At 43.8% G+C, this 20,311-nt stretch overlaps 1 protein-coding gene across 1 annotated transcript in view; it reads left to right on the forward strand.

Moving 5' to 3' along the window:
• The window catches only part of LOC311134319 (E3 ubiquitin-protein ligase rnf213-alpha-like), a 72,664-nt gene that overhangs the window by 42,971 nt on the left and 9,382 nt on the right, over positions 1–20,311 (forward strand). The window contains 29 exon segments of the mRNA XM_084167964.1: positions 50–180; positions 290–385; positions 526–650; positions 779–901; positions 1,036–1,088; positions 1,213–1,357; positions 1,627–1,762; positions 1,897–2,088; positions 2,176–2,297; positions 2,300–2,306; positions 2,593–2,737; positions 3,188–3,397; positions 3,764–3,951; positions 5,956–6,076; positions 6,660–6,760; positions 6,975–7,154; positions 7,240–7,406; positions 7,541–7,643; positions 7,775–7,889; positions 8,005–8,191; positions 8,509–8,705; positions 13,225–13,347; positions 13,493–13,603; positions 14,370–14,612; positions 14,883–14,976; positions 15,699–15,733; positions 17,504–17,607; positions 17,715–17,871; positions 18,178–18,352. Of these exon segments, the coding sequence (XP_084024090.1) occupies positions 50–180; positions 290–385; positions 526–650; positions 779–901; positions 1,036–1,088; positions 1,213–1,357; positions 1,627–1,762; positions 1,897–2,088; positions 2,176–2,297; positions 2,300–2,306; positions 2,593–2,737; positions 3,188–3,397; positions 3,764–3,951; positions 5,956–6,076; positions 6,660–6,760; positions 6,975–7,154; positions 7,240–7,406; positions 7,541–7,643; positions 7,775–7,889; positions 8,005–8,191; positions 8,509–8,705; positions 13,225–13,347; positions 13,493–13,603; positions 14,370–14,612; positions 14,883–14,976; positions 15,699–15,733; positions 17,504–17,607; positions 17,715–17,871; positions 18,178–18,352 (3,886 nt within the window).

The following is a 20,311-nucleotide window of genomic DNA, read 5'->3' on the forward strand; positions in this document are numbered from 1 at the left end:
TTGAATGCATCTTGTATTTTTCTCACATATTTTTTGGCTCTTTGTGAAGGTCACTACGTTTTCCCGGCAATTAACAGCAGGAGATATCGAACAGCTCCAGAACATCACAGAGCTTTGCAACATCAAGCTGCTCTCACTGCAGCAGTTTGACACAGAGCACTCATTCCTCAAAGAAATCAGGTCTGCTTCAAAATCTGAAGTTTAGCATATTTTTTTACATTGGTATTTGTGTTACTGTGTAGATCATTCTTCAGAAAGATATTAGAAAATAACTTTGTTCCCTCTCTAGGCAATTTCTTGACTCTACATCTGCCGACAAAGTCCTCATCATCCAAACCGACTATGATGAGGCTTCCCAGAGCATGAACATTCTTGCATCTGCCAAGTGAGTTGTTTCTTTTTGGATTTGTCATCACATCTATCGGATATTAACTAATCGAATAGATTTGCAAGATCTGATTATATATATAGTGTAGTTATTTTGTGTCCCTTTTTCATTTACATTTTTATTTTTTATCTCTTCAGGTATTCGTCCATAAATGAAATAAACAAACCAAAAGCTAATGGTGGCAATGGAAGGGTGTTTGTGTACTTCGTTACCAAACTGCCTCGAATTGAAGGTGGAACCTCCTATGTTGGATTTCATGGAGGTGAGATTTTAATTTTGTATAACATGCTGGTATGATAATATGACCTAGCAGTCCACAGAGAAAATGTTATCCATTCTGCATTTCTTTCAATGTTAAAGAGCAAGTCCATCCACTTTGTTTTTTCAAAGGACCCTGGAAATCAGTTCACATTGACGACCTTAGAAGATCCAAAGAGTTTGTATCAGATGTCCAGTCCTTGAGAAACCTGCCCATCAGCCAGCTTTTTGAGGACATGAAGGAGCCGTGTGAGGGTAAATTAACTTGAATTGCTATTACAATCATTAGCACAAATGCCATAGTTAATAACAATTATTTTCAGTTAGAAATAACTGAAAATAATTGTTTGATAGTAACAGTTTTCATATAGCTTTCTTTTTTGTTTAAGCAATGCAAACAGATACAGATACAGACTTCGAACCACCTGCGCCAGAGCACACTGTAAGTGTAATTGCGGTGTTTGATGTTGCAATCAAAAACATGGATGTACTAAATGTTGTATAAGTTTGTATCAAGTTTGTAGGTATGGGTGTGTGTTATTAATCTGAGCATGTTGTTGTTATAGGCTGAGTTTGATGTCACAGATCTGGTGCGAAGCTGTGTGCAGAGTGCAGTAAGCATGCTCAGAGATCAGGAGGACAGTGGCGCTCTCAGCACCAGGAGGGTGGAGATCCTGCTAACACTTTTGGAAGATAGTGAGGACCTGAAAGGTTAGGAACGAACCCACAGTATTCCAGTGTTTTACTGTAGCTCCAAGACCCAAGCACCGTTTCAATGGTTAAAGACCAGACCTAGAACCCTTTCCGAGACCATTTTATTACAAAGGGGTTCATGAGGGGTTCTAGATCTATGTGTTGAATTTTGTTTAGACATTTTTGGTCCGAGACAGACTTATGTCAGGTCGTGACGGCAAGCCAATAATATAGCTAAAGTTAATTGGCTTTTACATGTATTTATATATTTGATCTCTGCCCTAAAGCTGTGTTCCTGAAAACCCTGAGGAGCCGCCTTCACTCTCTACTGGAGAACCACGAGAGAAACATCCCCTTCCCCAAGAACTGGGTGTTAACGGAGGCATCCAACATCAATGCTCTTCAAGAGGGGGGAACTTTCACGTATGTTAATCAATGATACTGCACTATTAACTTAGCTCACATAAAATCCATCATTTCATTCATGTTCAAATGGTCATTTGTTCTCGTCATCGTTCAGGAGTATAGTCTGTTCAAATACTGTACGTGTTCCACAGACAAACTCTGTGGAAGAAAATCCAAGCAGTGGTCACACCCCTCTTGGCCCAGTTGGTCTCAGTTATCGACAGGGACTGTAATCTGGACCTCCTGCTAGATGTCAACTGTGGGGAGGAAGTCAAGAAACTGTGGCTGGAGTTATTCGGCAGCAACGAGATGCTTGATATTCCTTTTGTCAAAGTGGATCCCAAGTAGGTGGTTTTGCTCATGTGCGATGTAGCAAGGGTATTTCTATGTTACCATCGAGGTCCAACAAACTATTTGTCTAATTCCTACAGTTCTGAGTCTAAGACCATTCTGGTACAGAGCCATATCACAGCTGAGAGGACCATGCGCTCCAGGATGCCCTTCAGCTGGAGGATCAGGGATATCCTGGATGAACTAATGATGCAAACTCAGCAGCGCGAAAGTAAATAATCAAAAGCCTTATTTTTTTTTCTAAAAGATACATTTAGATTGTTCTAAAATGCAGTTATCAAAACTTAACAAGGGAGACTCAAATGATAAGTGTATCTTAAAGCTCTTCATTTGCTGTAGTATATGTGTTAAAAATGATCTTAAACATTATAAAGGTTTTTACTATGTTGTTTGTGTGTTTCTTAACTCCCAAATGGACTTCTAATCACTTACAGTATGTTTAGTTGCAGAACTTGCATAAACTTCACAAAAATTTTCTCTGAAGGACACAGTCCTAGGCAGTTCGAGGAATTCTTTCCGAAAATCCCCCTTGGGCAGTACATGGCTACAATGGATGAAAAAATGCAGAGGGAATTCTTTCAAAGGTACCTGCAGGATTTCATTGCTATGATGGTGAAAGTGGCTTCAGAGGGGGAGTTAAAGGTATGTTATTGCACAGTTCTTCAACATGTTCATACAAATAGTAAAACAGGCAAAGCGCTAATGCTGCGTTTAGACGAGGGACGCAAAAAAACCTATTACTAGTCGGCATTGCGGGACAAGAAAGCAAATAAGAGGGTGACGGCAAAAACAAGCCAGCACGACCGTATGCATTGCTATGGCAATTTCAGTAAACAAACAGTGCATATCAACATCCGGTAGAAAACAACGCTACGGCAGGTGGCTGACGGCATTCACCGCAGTGTCAATGGCATTTACCACCGTGCTCTCATTGAAAACATCTGGTTTTCCTTCTACCATCTACCTCCTACCATTTAAACACAGCATTAGCCTCCATTTAGGAATGGGTCATTCATATTTACAGTCAGATTTGATATAATATGCCTACACATCAATTAGGTGATCCTAATGAATATGTAACTCTCTTCTCAGCTCCTGTGTGACGCCCTGAACAGCTGTGTGAATGAGCTCCAGAGACGACGAAAAGCTCCAAGTGAAGATATTCCATCCCTACCCCTGATCCACTCGGCCTACCAGATGTACCGCACCCGCCTTCAGAACCTGTCCAGGATGATGTCCCTGCAGCCACAGGTGGCCCTTCACTTGCAGCGAAACCCACAAGTGAAAGATAGCCAAGTGATGGTAGGTTGAGATATTTTCCACACACTGCTACATTTAGTTATGCGAAATCAGTGTTTAGGTGCAAAATGTTTGCGTTCTATGAGTGCATGATAGTAGTTGAACTTTAGGATTGGTGCATAATGTGTTGAAAGGAGGCTTCCTACATGCTGTTAGTAAATGTCATATTATGAAATGGTTCATTCTGGCCAAGAAATCTGATTGGTCAAAAAGTGTGTTCCATCCGTGATGTTGTTATTGAGCACTTTATCACTTTGTGATCAGTCCGCCTGTGGCTTGTTCCTAGTGACTGACCGCATCATGTTGTGCCAGACCTGATCTTGTATTATTGCTTTTAGTAACCATTTCTCTGCCTCACTCTACCAACAGGTTCTGGATGTGTACGCAGCAGTTGCCTGTGTTGAGCAGCTGGAGCCTCCTGCGTTGGACTCTAATGCCCAGTGCCAAGACTGGCTGAAGCAGGTGAAAAGACTGCAGGGGTCTATGGAGCTGGTCTGCTCCCAGGGAAGCCTGAGGCAGTGTGGAGAGAGGAGCTGGGAAATGTTTAACTACATCCGGTGAGAGAAATAGCCATTTGAAAGACTAGAGAGATTAGACTTTTTGAAAATAGATATTTAATATATTTTATTATATTATGATATTTTTGTATGATATTTTTGAAAGTAGACAAAGTATACTTTTTATTTTATTTTACAATTCTAAAGGAAAAACATTTTCGATGCAATAACAGAAGAACACATGATATTCAAAAAGCAAGAACAAACAAAAAGCGAGAACCGTAGCAGTTACCTTAGTTACAGCCTTCAGAACGTATTCACACCCCTTGATATTCTGTTGTGTTACAGCCTGAATTAAAAATTGATTAAATTGAGATTTTGTGTCACTGTCCTACACACAATACCCCATAATGTCAAAGTGGAATTATGTTTTTAGAAATGTTTACAAATTAATTAAAAATGAAAAGCTGAAATGTCTTGAGCCAATAACTATTCAACCCCTTTATGGTAAGCCTACATAAGTTCAGGAATAATTATTAGTCACATTATAAGTTGCATGGACTCATTCTGTGTGCAATAATAGTGTTTTAACATGATTTTTGAATGACTACCTGATCTCTGTACCCCACACATACAATGATCTGTAAGGTCCCTCAGTCGAGCAGTGAATATCAAACACAGATTCAACCACAAAGATCAGGGAGGTTTACCAATGCCTTGCGAAGAAGAGTAGCTATTGGTAGATGGGTAAAAAATAAAAGCTGACATTGAATATCCCTTTGAGCATGGTGAAGTTATTAATTACACTGGGTGGTGTATCAATACACCCAGTCACTACAAAGATACAGGCGTCCTTCCTAACTCAGTTGCCGGAGAGGATGGAAACCGCTCAGGGATTTCACCATGAGGCCAATGGTGACTTTAAAACATTTACAGAGTTTAATGGCTTTGATAGGAGAAAACTGATGATGGATCAACAACATTGTAGTTACTCCACAATACTAACCTAAATGACAGAGTGAAAAGAAGGAAGCCTGTACAAAATACTAATATTCTAAAACATGCATCCTGTTTGCAATAAGGCACTAAAGCAAAACTGCAAAAAAATTGGCTAGAAAATTGACTTTATGTCCTGAATACAAAGCGTTATGTTTGGGGCAAATCCAACACAGCACATCACTGAGTAGCACTCTTCATATTTTCAAGCATGGTGGTGGCTGCATCATGTTATGGGTATGCTTGTCATCAGCAAGGACTAGGGAGTTTTTTAGGATAAAAAGAAAAACGGAATAGAGATAAGCACAGGCAGAATCCTAGAGGAAAACCTGATTCAGTCTGCTTTCCAACAGACACTGGGAGATGAATTCACCTTTCAGCAGGACAATAACCTAAAACACAAGGCCAAATTGCTTACTAAGTTGCTTACTAAGAAGACAGTGAATGTTCATGAATGGCCAAGTTACAGTTTGGACTTAAATCGGCTTGAAAATCTACGGCAAGACTTGAAAATGGCAGTGTAGCAATGATCAACAACCAACTTGACAGAGCTTAAAGAATTTTTAAAAAAAAAAGCAGTTCGAGGAATTCTTATGTGCAAATATTGTACAATCCAGGTGTGCAAAGCTCTTAGAGACTTACTCAGAATGACTCACAGCTGATATCGCTGCCAAAGGTGATTTTAACATGTATGGACTCAGGGGTGTGAATACATATGTAAATTAAATATTTATATATTTCATTTTCAATATATATATCTTTTTTTGTCATTATGGGGTATTGTGTGTAGATGGGTAAAAATATATATATTTAATCAATTTTGAATTCAGGTTGTAACATAACTAAATGTGGAATAAGTCAAGGGGTATGAATACTTTCTGAAGGCACTGTATCTTAATACCTGTATTCAATTGTGAGTCTGCCCGATTGGTTGCGTCTTTGACCTTTCTTTTTGAAGTATATATTTCAGGTTTTCTGTATGATAAACTTTTATTACAATGTAATTGTACTTGTCCCAGATATGTCTAATTCCCCCAGAATGAATAACGTCCTTGTTTCTGTTTCTAGTAATAATTGGAACCACATCTGCATCCTCTCTCTGTTTGTGGAACACATGCTACTAGGCTTTGAGTTTGAGGAGAGGGAGCTCAAGCCTCTGGTCCTTGACCACACTCGTACCTTAGGCAAAGTACGTTTATCTTGTATATTTTGTTTTGTCTAACTTAGCATGCTACTGAACGATATTCCATGTTCCCATTTGTACTCTTTACGTTTTTGCTCATGCATGGTTTATTTTCATCCCATATTTTACCATCCTTCAGACTTCATTTGCCCTATGTGATCTTGAGCTTTGTAAACAGTTCTTGAACTATCCAAATGTAATTTTTGGACAGTCACTAAACATTGTGCTTATTTAACCTGTGGGCTAAATCAGGCTCAAACAGAATGTTTCTTGGTAGTCTTAAACAAATCTACTGGTTATGGGCTCACAAAAAGAAGACACCTGTACCATGTCATATATAGAGTTGAAATGTATTCAATTTTGAGTTTGCATCCCAATATTACACTTTATATACATCACAGAAGACAAAATTATAACAAAACTGTTTGACATAGAAACACCGGATTTCCGGCGATTTCAAAAACATGTTTATGAATAATGAAATTATGAAAAATATTAATAACATTCCACCCATGAGGCCAGTAGGTCATTTGACTGCAGGAAAGAGCTACTTCATTTATTGGACTGCTAATTGTATCTTGTATGACAGATTCTGGCAAAACATTCAGACGTAAAATCTGAGGAACCCTTTGCAGCCGTCATTAAAATACTGAAGGCATGCAAGAAAGGAGCAAGTGATCTGATTTGCAAGTAAGGTCCATTTGGTTTCTTTACTTTGTGCTAAATGGTATTCATATAATTTGTCTATGTTATTTGCTGTCGCTGATAAGCTTGCCTTTACGGAAAATACACATGAATTTCACGTGTTCCAAAAACACTTTCATGTGATCACGTGAAATTTCACATGTGAAATCATAAGAGATATACAGAATTGTTTGTTATTACCATATGATGTTTCCCTTAGGTTTGGTCTCCAGTGCCCTGTGTGTATGGGGGAACCCGAGGACCCTGTGGACCTGCCCTGTCACCATATTTTCTGTCTGACCTGTGTCAGAGGACGTGTCAATGTGGGCCAGATGTACTGCCCCATGTGCAAACAGGAACTCCCAGATGACTTTGAGGTGAAAGTGTCTGAAGACATACGGTGGGTGTGTTTTACAGTTTTGACCATGGATACTGGGACTGTACTTTCTCAGTGAGTGTCTAATCTGTCTCCTATGGTTTTGCAGAGCTTGCATCACCCTAAACGCCCAGTTCAGACGGAGTTGCAATGCGTTTTTCATAAACCTCGTCACTACTGTGTGCTTCAAGGACAACATCCCCCCATCAAAGGGTGTCATCCTTCACTTGTTGTCCTTCCTTATGGTCGAGACAGACCCGATTCCACTTATCAGAGGTACCCCACCCCCCCCCACACACACACATATATATATATATACACACACACACACACAATTGACAGATTGGATGGAAGATTGGGGCTCAATAAGTGTTTGTAGATGTGCTCTATTTGTATTGTCTTTGTACCAGCACAAAGTCAGATACACACCAAAGATTTCTCACCATTCGATGAGTCTCTGGACAAAAATCCTGTGGTGAGATCAGTGATACTCAAACTCCTGCTCAAGTACAGGTGAGTGAACCAGAAAAGCTGCTAATGTCGTTGTAATGTTGCTGTAACCAGTAACGCAATTCAAGGTTTCAGATTAGGTATGGTGTCAAAACATTTTCCTGAATTTAACTAATTCATGTTTTGTTTTTTAGCTTTGATGAAGTCAAGGAATATCTGCAGCAGCATTTGACATCGATAGAAGAGAGCAACATTGTTGAGGCAGAAGATAAAAATGAACTCTATGCGTTGTACATTAACTGCCTTGAGGTATGATCTGATTGGGTGTCAATGCAGGCAGGCAAGACTGTTGTCCAATCAGAATAACAACATAGAGCACGACTGCAGTATGATTACATGACTATTATACAACTTTCTTTCGCAGGACTCATTGTTGGACAGAATGCCACAAGAATACACCTGCCTTAAGGAAGAGACTGAGTTCTTGCATCACTTCCTGGACTCTGTCACTGACTCGGCTGAGACGGTCACAATAGAGTACCTGCAGCAGATCGCTAGGGTCCGCCTGTGCCTGGGCATGGCTGCACACCTTCTCCATAGCATGCTGTTTGGTGAGAAAATGTATTAAAAAGTTCTGCTCCATGTTGGTTCAAAATTGGGCTTATTGGTATAAAGGAATTCTAAAAGATAATTGAAACCACTGCGCTCAGAACTGATTCGATTACCAAAAATACACACAAAAAACTGACTTTAAAATTATTTTTAAATGTATTAATTTAGAGGCAACAAGAGCAACAACAAACATTTTGGCTGTTAGGCCATCACAAATGTGTGTCATGGGGAATGTAGAAAAGACTTGTAATAAGTTTGAATGGCTGATCCAAGACATGTCCTGAAAGAACTGTCTGGTTTTTCACATTGTGCACAGGAGCATGTGAAAGTCCTCAGGAAGTAGTTGAGGAGTTTCTTCGTGCTGTTATGAACCTGTGTGAGAGGAGTGTGAACGACTGGTACCGGGTCTACATGATCCGCAACATCAGCAGACAGCAGGGTGTAGAGTGTGTCCAGAAGATGCTGAAGGAAGCCGAGTACAGGTGGCTTTTCCCTGAAGAGATACATCAACAGGTACATAGTAACATACGGTTTTCTTGAATGTTTTATGAACCTCATTTTTAACTGTTGAAAAAGCCTGTATTTATTTTCCTTTAATTAAAGTACTTGTCAAGGACTGTATTAAAGTCAAATGAAAGACTACATATACAGTGCATTCGGAAAGTATTCAGACCCCTTGACTTTCTCCACATTTTGTTACATTACATCCTTATTCTTAAATATAATAAATTACATTAGTTCCTCTTCAATCTACACATAATACCCCATAATGACAATGTGAAAACAGGTTTTTAGAAATGTTTGCAAATGTATAAAATAAAAAAAGCAGAAATACCTTATTTACATAAGTATTCAGACCCTTTGCTATGAGACTCGAAATTGAGCTCAGGTGCATCCTGTTTCCATTAATCATCCTTGAGATGTTACTACAACTTGATTGGAGTCCACCTGTGGTAAATTCAATTGATTGGACATGATTTGGAAAGGCACACACCTGTTTATATAAGGACCCACAGTTGACAGTGCATGTTAGAGCAAAAACCAAGCCATGAGGTCGAAGGAATTGTCCGTAGAGCTCTGAGATAGGATTGTGTCGAGGCACAGATCGGGGGAAGGGTACCAAAAAATTTCTGCAGCATTGAAGGTCCCCAAGAACACAGTGGCCTCCAACATTCTTAAATGGAAGAAGTTTGGAACCACCAAGACTCTTCTAGAGCTGGCCGCCCGGCCAAACTGAGCAATCGGGAGAGTAGGGACTTGGTCAGGGAGGTGAGTAAGAACCCGATGATCCCTCTGACAGAGCTCCAGAGATCCTCTGTGGAGATGGGAGAAACTTCCAGAAAGACAACCATCTCTGCAGCACTCCACCAATCAGGCCTTTATGGTAGAGTGGCCAGACGGAAGCCACTCCTCAGTAAAAGGCACATGACAGCCCGCTTGGAGTTTGCCAAAAGGCACCTAAAGGACTCTCAGAACAAGAGAAACAGGATTCTCTGGTCTGATGAAACCAAGATTGAATTCTTTGGCCTGAATGCCAAGCGTCACATCTGGAGGAAACCTGGCACCATCCATACTGTGAAGTATGGTGGGGGCAGCATCATGCTGTGGGGATGTTTTTCAGTGGCAGGGACTGGGAGACTAGTCAGGATTGAGGGAAAGATGAACGGAGAGATCCTTGATGAAAAACTGCTCCAGATTGCTCAGGACCTCAGACTGGGGTGAAGGTTCACCTTCCAATAGGACAACGACCCTAAGCACACAGCCAAGACAATACAGGAGTGGTTTTGGGACAAGTCTCTGAATGTCCTTGAGTGGCCCAGAGCCCGGACTTGAACCTGATCGAACAACTCTGGAGAGAACTGAAAATAGCTGTTCAGCGACGCTCCCCATTCAACCTGACAAAGCTTGAGAGGATCTGCAGAGAAGAATGGGAGAATCTCCCCAAATACAGGTGTGCCAAGCTTGTAGGGTCATACCCAAGAAGACTCAAGGCTGTAATCGCTGCCAAAGGTGCTTACATTTACATTTACATTTTAGTCATTTAGCAGACGCTCTTAACCAGAGCGACTTACAGGAGCAATTAGGGTTAAGTGCCTTGCTCAAGGGCACATTAACGTCATTTAGCAGACGCTCTTAGCCAGAGCGACTCACAAATTGGTGCGTTCACCCTATAGCCAGTGGGATAACCACTTTACAATTTGGGGGGGGGGGGGGGGGGGTTAGAAGGAATACTTTAGCCTATCCCAGGTATTCCTTAAAGAGGTGGGGTTTCAAATGTCTCCGGAAGGTGGTGAGTGACTCCGCTGTCCTGGCGTCGTGAGGGAGCTTGTTCCACCATTGGGGTGCCAGAGCAGCGAACAGTTTTGACTGGGCTGAGGGGGAGCTGTGCTTCCGCAGAGGAAGGGGGGCCAGCAGGCCAGAGGTGGATGAACGCAATGTCCTCGTTTGGGTGTAGGGACTGATCAGAGCCTGAAGGTACAGGGGTGCCGTTCCCCTCACTGCTCCAAAGGCAAGCACCATGGTCTTGTAGCGGATGCGAGCTTCAATTGGAAGCCAGTGGAGTGTGCGGAGGAGGGGGGTGACGTGAGAGAACTTGGGAAGGTTGAACACCAGACGGGCTGCGGCATTCTGGATGAGTTGTAGGGGTTTAATGGCACAGGCAGGGAGCCCAGCCAACAGCGAGTTGCAGTAGTCCAGACGGGAGATGACAAGTGCCTGGACCAGGACCTGCGCCGCTTCCTGTGTAAGGCAGGGTCGCACTCTCCGAATGTTGTAGAGCATGAACCTGCAGGAGCGGGTCACCGCCTTGATGTTGGCGGAGAACGACAGGGTGTTGTCCAGGGTCACGCCTAGGCTCTTCGCACTCTGGGAGGAGGACACAGCGGAGTTGTCTACCGTGATGGCGAGATCATGGAACGGGCAGTCCTTCCCGGGGAGGAAGAGCAGCTCCGTCTTGCCAGGGTTCAGCTTGAGGTGGTGATCCGTCATCCATACTGATATGTCTGCCAGACATGCAGAGATGCGATTCGCCACCTGGTGATCAGAAGGGGGAAAGGAGAAGATTAGTTGTGTATCGTCAGCGTAGCAATGATAGGAAAGGCCATGTGAGGATATGACAGAGCCAAGTGACTTGGTGTATAGGGAGAAAAGGAGAGGGCCCAAAACCGATCCCTGGGGGACACCAGTGGTGAGAGCACGTGGTGCGGAGACAGCTTCCCGCCACGCCACTTGGTAGGAGCGACCGGTCAGGTAGGACGCAATCCAGGAGTGAGCCGCGCCGGAGATGCCCATTTCGGAGAGGGTGGAGAGGAGGATCTGATGGTTCACAGTATCAAAGGCAGCAGACAGATCTAGAAGGACAAGAGCAGAGGAGAGAGAGTTAGCTTTAGCAGTGCGGAGAGTCTCTGTGACACAGAGAAGAGCAGTCTCAGTTGAATGACCAGTCCTGAAACCTGATTGGTTTGGATCAAGAAGGTCATTCTGAGAGAGATAGCAAGAGAGTTGGCTAAAGACGGCACGCTCAATAGTTTTGGAAAGAAAAGAAAGAAGGGATACTGGTCTGTAGTTGTTGACATCAGTGGGGTCGAGTGTTGTTTTTTTGAGAAGGGGAGTAACTCTCGCTCTCTTGAAGACGGAAGGGACATGGCCAGCGGTCAAGGATGAGTTGATCAGCGAGGTGAGGTAGGGGAGAAGGTCACCGGAGATGGTCTGGAGAAGGGAGGAGGGGATGGGGTCAAGCGGGCAGGTTGTTGGGCGGCCTGCAGTCACAAGTCGCAGGATCTTATCTGGAGAGAGAGGGGAGAAAGAAGTCAAAGCATAGGGTAGGGCAGTGTGAGCAGGACCAGCAGTGTCATTAGGCTTAACAAACAAGGATCGGATGTCGTCAACCTTCTTTTCAAAGTGGTTGACGAAGTCATCCACAGAGAGAGAGGAGGGGGGGAGGGGGGGGGGAGGATTCAGGAGGGAGGAAAATGTGGCAAAGAGCTTCCTAGGGTTAGAGGCAGATGCTTGGAATTTAGAGTGGTAGAAGGTGGCCTTAGCAGCAGAAACAGATGAAGAAAATGTAGAGAGGAGGGAGTGAAAAGATGCCAGGTCGGCAGGGAATTTAGTTTTCTTCAACAAAGTACTGAGTAAAGGGTCTGAATACTTATGTAAATGTGATATTTCTTTTTTTTATTTTTTATTTTATAAATTTGCTAAAATGTCTAAAAACCTGTTTTTGCTTTGTCATTATGGGGTATTGTGTGTAGATTGATGAGGGAAAAAATTATTTAATCCATTTTAGAATAAGGCTGTAACATATCAAAATGTGGAAAAAGTAAAGAGGTCTGAATACTTTCCGAATGCACTGTATATCATATGATCTCTCTGTAAATGAACTCTTGCAACGAAGAACCATATATGTGACTGGTTAAAGGATCTGGGGCATTTGATACTACTTCATTCTTCACAGTAGGACCCAGCGTCTGGCTGCGATAATGGTGGAGTTGACCATGCTGATGATTGGCCATGCGTTTACATGTGAATTCTAAAAGAGATGGGTGGGGCTAAGGCTTAAGAGGGTGTGAACGATGCTGAATGGGCGTAAACAAAGAAGAGATCTCTCGGAAGTGAAAATAGCATCAACATTTTTCAAAGGGCATTTTGTCCTACTTGTCTCCTAAGTGGGATAACAAGTTTAATCAACTTTCAAAGCAGCATAACTTTCCAATGTTTCCTCCAACTGCATTGTATGATATACCATTTTGAAGCTCTAACATTTGACATAAGCCCCCACAGAGAAATCTGGTCACATATATGTGCATTTTGAAAAATGCAGATATTGTCAAATATTTGTTTTAGTTTTTTACGTGTATACCATTGTGTAATTATTGAAAGATCAAGTCATCACACTGTCTGTTAATTGTACTTGACCGTTTTTGATTTCATACTTATTTTCCATACTTTTTTATAATGATTCATGAAGTCGATCATAAAAATATAAATAAAACACATACTGTATATGGTTGTTCGTATGTGGGATTATGTGCAGAATGAAGATGGTGGGCAGATGGACCAGTATCTGGTCTATGGAGAGCAATACCAGGCTGTACGGGAGGCTGTTGCCAAAGCAGTATTAGAGGGCAGTGTGGAGGACATAGAGAAGATGTGTGAGGTATTAGTGCAATTCCACTCAGCACTCAACCACTGTCTCGCGCATTACTATTATTAACCGGTTTAAAAGCATTTCTAATTATCTGAGGTAATGGATCATTGATAAGAGGATAATCCTCCGCTCTGTGTCTTTGTCTTGTTTATAGAGATGTACTGCACCTCCAAGGAGGCGGACATTGTATGTCCTGCTGGCTCTTTTCAGAGAAGTCACCAGTCTGTACCGAGCAGCCAACACAAGCCTCCACCCCACATCTATGGTAGGACACCTCTATGGTAGGACACCCCTAGGGTAGGACACCTCTATAGTAGGACACCTCTATGGTAGGACACCCCTAGGGTAGGACACCTCTATGGTAGGACACCTCTATGGTAGGACACCTCTAGGGTAGGACACCCCTAGGGTAGGACACCTCTATGGTAGGACACCCCTAGGGTAGGACACCTCTATGGTAGGACACCTCTAGGGTAGGACACCTCTATGGTAGGACACCTCTAGGGTAGGACACCTCTATGGTAGAACACCTCTATGGTAGGACACCTCTATGGTAGGACACCTCTAGGGTAGGACACCCCTAGGGTAGGACACCTCTATGGTAGGACACCTCTAGGGTAGGACACCTCTACGGTAGGACACCTCTAGGGTAGGACACCTCTATGGTAGGACACCCCTAGGGTAGGACACCTCTAGGGTAGGACACCTCTAGGGTAGGACACCTCTAGGGTAGGACACCCCTAGGGTAGGACACCCCTAGGGTAGGACACCTCTAGGGTAGGACACCTCTAGGACTCTGTTGATGATGATAGAAATAGGTCTAGTTAAATGTCAACGTTTGATTTTCACATCATGTTGCTATTTTAATTTAAACATTACCTTTCATAGATTCCTGAAAAGTCCCCCCAAATCTCAATCAACCCATGTTGATTGTCCCAGAAAATGTTAGGATGAAAGATCTGTTATGTCCAACTGAACCCTCAGTCCACACACAGAGGTTATATTTAACCATAATGGTTGTCCTCCCTCAGAAACGCCAAGCACTTGAGTACTTCATCCAGGGTTCAAGGTACCTAGATCCCAGGCCGGTGAGGGACTTTGCCATGGCTTTGGTGCACAACAGGATGGGAGGACTGACTGTCCATAATGGCCGTACCGGTGCAGAGCACGTCCTTATAGAGCTGGCTGTCCACTTGGCCGCTGTGCTGCTCACTGGGACAGAAGGGGTGCTTACACCTCTTCAGCAGCTTGGCCTGACTCCTAACAACATGCTGGTATGATTCCATCTCACCTCCATCTCATATTGGCTGCATTTCAATTGTCCACCCTTCTCCCGAAGTGTGCACCTGCACAGTTCCTCGCATGGATTAAACAATGGTGGAAACTCACTCTAGCCAATGCGTACACCAATCCAATGCTTTTAAATCCAAATGCACACTTTGGCAGAAGGGTGGAGAATTTAAACGCAGCCATTGTTCTCATAAACGTTTTATTCCATGTTGAATATGGGAATTCTGTCTTTATCGGACTTTCTATTGCAACAGAGAGCCTTCATACCCACAATGCCTGAAGACATGCTGGCTATGGCCCAAAGGGTTTTAACACAGACTGGAGGCCTTCAAGCACTCACCTGGTATTGTAAGTACAGTGCCCATAGAAATGTTAACTATAAAATATGCTTTCTCTCAATTCACCTCTGGCATAGATTTAGTTAACCTATTACTGCTGAATCAGGGGTTACACCGAGTATTTCTTGATAGTCTTAAACAAATCTACTTTGAAACAAAATTATACACCTCACACACATGGTTATGGGCTTTAAAAAAAGACACCTGTACCATGTCAGATATAGAGTTGAAATGTATTATATTTTGAGTTTTTATCCCAATATTACACTTTATATCACAGAAGACTGAAATATAACAAAACCGTTTGACATAGAAACACTGGATTTTTTCGGCAGTCTTTAAAAAAAGTATAATTATGAAATTATGAAACATATTCATAATATTCCACACACAAAACACTTTCTTAAGAGCTCAACTCATCCACTACCAAGAACATTGACCTCAGCTTTCAGGTTGCAATAGTTGTTGTGACTACAGCTCATAATGTAGATAATCATCTCATACTGATCCCCACTAAATTACAGCTATTGAAAAATTGCAGCATAGAACACATATTGTAAGCATTATAATAGTACATTATAATGACGCATACATTCACATGATAAGTATATAAAGCATTATACCTGTTGGTAAAGTGTTACCGAGGAATTAAATGATGAGTTGTGATGTATACTGAGTAAAACATTGCAAAACTAAACATTCCGATGTCTTATTGCCATTTGTTCTCTACAGCTTGTCCTGATGGGCACCCTTGTGCTGTTGGTGAGGTAAGCAGAGTTCTTCATGTAAAATTCAATTGACAAATATTCAACAACGTTTCAAGCAGACCACCATAGTCCCTGTGCCCAAGAACACCAAGGTAACCTGCCTAAATGACTACCGACCTGTAGCACTCACATCTGTAGCCATAAAGTGTTTTGAAAGGCTGGTCATGGCTCACATCAACACCATCATCCCATCATCCCAGAAACCCTAGACCCACTCCAACTTGCATACCGCCCCAACAGATCCACAGATGACGCAATATCTATTGCACTCAACAAGGTTACCTTGTGGTCCTCTGTAGCTCAGCTGGTAGAGCACGGCGCTTGAAACGCCAGGGTAGTGGGTTCGATCCCCGGGACCACCCATACACAAAAATGTATGCATGCATGACTGTAAGTCACTTTGGATAAAAGCATCTGCTAAATGGCATATTATTATTATAACACTGCCCTTTCCCACCTGGACAAAAGGAACACCTACGTGAGAATGCTGTTCATTAACTACAGCTCAGCGTTCAACACCATAGTTCCCTCAAAGCTCATCACTAAGCTAAGGACCCTGGGACTAAACACCTCCCTCTGCAACTGGATCCTGGACCTCCTGACGGTCCACCCCCAGGTGGTGAGGGTAGGCAACAACAAATCTGCCACGCTGATCCTCATCACGGGGGCCCCTCAGGGGTGCGTGCTCAGTCCCCTCCTGTACTCCCTGTTCACCCATGACTGCGTGGCCAGGCACGACTCCAACACCATCATTAAGTTTGCCGACGACACAACGTGGTAGGCCTGATCACCGACAACGATGAGACAGCCTATATGGAGGTGATCAAGACAAAGGAGATGATTGTGGACTACAGGAAAAGGAGGGCCGAGCACGCCCCCATTCTCATCGACGGGGCTGTAGTGGAGCAGGTTGAAAGCTTCAAGTTCCTTGGTGTCCACATCACCCAACAAACTATCATGGTCCAAACACACCAAGACAGTCGTGAAGAGGGCACAACAACGCCTATTCACCCTCAGGAGACTTGACATTGGTCCTCAGATCCTCAAAAAGTTATACAGCTGCACCATCGAGAGCATCCTGACTGGTTGCATCACCGCCTGGTATGGCAACTGCTCGGCCTCCGACCGCAAGGCACTACAGAGGTTAGTGGGTACGGCCCAGTACATCACTGGGGCCAAGCTTCCTGCCATCCAGGACCTCTATACCAGGCGGTGTCAGAGGAAAGCCCTAAAAATTGGCTAAGACTCCAGCCACCCTAGTCATAGACTGTTCTCTCTGCTACCGCACGGCAAGCTGTACCGGAGCACCAAGTCTAGGTCCAAAAGGCTTCTTAACAGCTTCTACCCCCAAGCCATAAGACTGCTGAACAGCTAATCAAATGGCTACCCGGACTATTTGCATTGACCCCCCCCCCCCCCCCCCCCCCTTTACGCTGCTGCTCCTCACTGTTTATTATCTATGCATAGTCACTTTACCCCTACCTACATGTACATATTACCTTGACTAACCTGTCCCCCCGCACATTGACTCGGTACCGGTACCTCCTGTATACAGCCTTGTTATTGTTATTTTATTGTTGATCTTTTATTTTTTTACTTTAGTTTATTTAGTAAAACATTTTCTTAACTCTTATTTTTCTTAAAACAGCATTGTTTGTTAAGGGCTTGTAAGTAAGCATTTCCCGGTAAGGTCTACACCTGTTGTATTCGGCGCATGTGACAATTGATTTGATTAACTACACAGCAGACTAATTCACCCCCTCTTTGCAGTGTGGTCGCCCCACCCAGCTGGCACACTGTCTAGAGTGTGGGGCAGTGGTTGGAGGGGAGAGACATGCTCCTGTGAGAGGTTTCAGTGCTATTGGACTGCAGCGGTAAGTTGGTTCTCTGTGGTGCTTACAAAAGGGGCTTCCCGTTGATATTGCTGCTAAAGCATCAGATTGACAGATCCCATGTTGAATGACTGAACTTGTCCTCTTAGGGGAGATCTGACAAGGACTGGCCACATCCTAGGAGATCCTCAGAGGAGGGACAACCCAGACTCCCTGGACACCAAAAACATGTCCCTCACCCCCTTCACCCTCATCAGGCTGCTCACCCATCTAGCCATGCTGCTAGGGGCCTCAGAGCACCCACAGGTACGCCTGCTTGCCTGCCAAAGGCAGCTCACTCTTTCTAGCATTGTGTACAGTGTACCAAACTATAATATAGTGAATTACATTTTACTCAGTTGTTGTTTATCATTCAAGTTGAAGTAGTTTATTTGCCATTGTCTACTCAATTAGTGTATAAATAATTAAGCTTATCTGCTAATTATATGTTTTTGATGGAAGTAAAATCCAAAGGAGATGTACAAAATTACATATCAAAGATACAAATACTAAAATATAAAATATATATATAATGAAACCATCGCAATAATAAGATATCTCTCTTCTTTCTAGTCCATCCAGCAGATCATCCAGCCTCCAGTTCCGGACGCCTGTGGATTTCTGATTGTTCACCTGCTAAAGGATGTGGATCATCTGACCAAAGCCCTGGGGATGGGAACAGATGACGCAGTCACCACCATCCACCTGATAATCAGATCCATCCTGGAGTCACCACAGACCAATCCATGTAAGGCCTTTGGTTAATGTTCACAGAAATCCTCTGACAAGTATCATTTGAAGAAAAAAAGTACGATGGAAAAGGCACAATTCTCGCTCACAATTAAAAACGTAATACTTTATTATTTCATTTCAGTTAAAATCATATTTTAACTCAATCAAGTTTTTAATTGTATACTCAATTATATTATAACTCAATCTAGTTTTTAATTGCATACTCAATCATATTATAACTCAATCTAGTTTTTAATTGAATACTCACAACCATAATTTTAACTCGAATATGCTAATAAAGTATCCATTCAAATACTCATATGATTTTTTTGGGTTGTACCTCGTCTCACGTTGGTTGAGCGCCTCCCACTCCTCTCCAAACATTTTGAAACAATGAAAGTCAAAGCAAGTTAATTGTTTGAAATGATAAATAGTCTAAATCCCATACCAGCTTACTTATAACACAGATACCAGTGTCAGCGCGTGCTGTAGGTGGGTGCAGTGGTGGAATCAAACGCAGGACACAGACGGATAGTCCAACAGACTTTAGTGATCGCCAAACACGGCAATAGGTCAACTCTTGCCCGAAGGCGAAATACGCACGAAGGCGAACAAAACAAAAGCGCACAAACAGGTGCGTAAATACTCCAACAGTGGAGGGAAGCTCAACCGAGCGAAATACAGGAATCACGCCCTATACACGAATGACAAAAATCAATAACACACAACACTAGACACACACAACGAGAAACTTATAGAACACTAATTAGGCTAAACAAGAACAGGTGTGACAACAAACAGACAAAAGCAAACGAACATGAAACATACAACGGTGGCAGCTAGTATTCCGGAGACAACGAACACCGAAGCCTGCCCGAACAAGGGAGAGAGGCTGCCTCGGCCGAAACCGTGACAGTACCCCCCCCTTGACGCGCGGCTCCAGACGTGCGCCGACTCCGGCCTCGGGGACGACCCGGAGGACGCGGAGCAGGGTGCGTCGGGTGCCCACGATGGAATTCCGTCAGGAGAGACGGGTCCAAGATGTCTCTCCTCGGCACCCAGCACCGCTCCTCCGGACCGTACCCCTCCCACTCCACTAGATACTGGAGACCCCCCATCCGACGTCTCGAATCCAAGATGGACCTCACAGTGTACGCCGGTGCCCCCTCGATGTCCAATGGGGGCGGAGGAGTCTCCCTGATCTCACTTTCTTGGAGTGGGCCAGCTACCACCGGCCTGAGAAGGGACACATGGAACGAGGGGTTAATACTTTTATATTCAACAGGCAGTTGTAATTTGTAACACACCTCGTTCAACCTTCCCAGGACTTTAAATGGCCCTACAAACCGCCGACCCAGTTTCCGACAGGGCAGGCGGAGGGGCAGGTTTCTGGTAGAGAGCCAGACTCGATCACCAGGTGCGTACACCGGTCCCTCACTGCGGTGGAGATCGGCGCTCGCCTTATGACGTCGGAGGGCCCGCTGCAGGTGGACGTGTGCAGCGTTCCATGTCTCCTCCGAGCGCCGCGCCCACTCATCCACCGCAGGAGCCTCGATCTGGCTCTGCTGCCAAGGTGCCAGAACCGGCTGGTAACCCAGCACACATTGAAAAGGGGTTAGGTTAGTGGAGGAATGGCGTAGGGAATTCTGGGCCATCTCGGCCCAGGGAACGTACCTTGCCCACTCCTCCGGCCGGTCCTGGCAGTATGTTCTAAGAAACCTACCCACATCCTGGTTCACGCATTCCACCTGCCCATTACTCTCCGGGTGGTAACCCGAGGTGAGGCTCACCGAGACCCCCAACCGCTCCATAAAGGCTCTCCAGACCCTGGAGGTAAATTGGGGACCCCGATCAGACACAATATCCTCGGGTACCCCGTAGTGCCGGAACACATGGGTGAATAGTGCTTCGGCGGTTTGCAGGGCAGTAGGAAGGCCCGGCATGGGGAGCAAACGACAGGCCTTAGAAAACCGGT

Source organism: Coregonus lavaretus (assembly GCF_964263955.1).
Source record: "Coregonus lavaretus genome assembly, chromosome: 8".
Lineage (NCBI taxonomy): Eukaryota > Metazoa > Chordata > Actinopteri > Salmoniformes > Salmonidae > Coregonus > Coregonus lavaretus.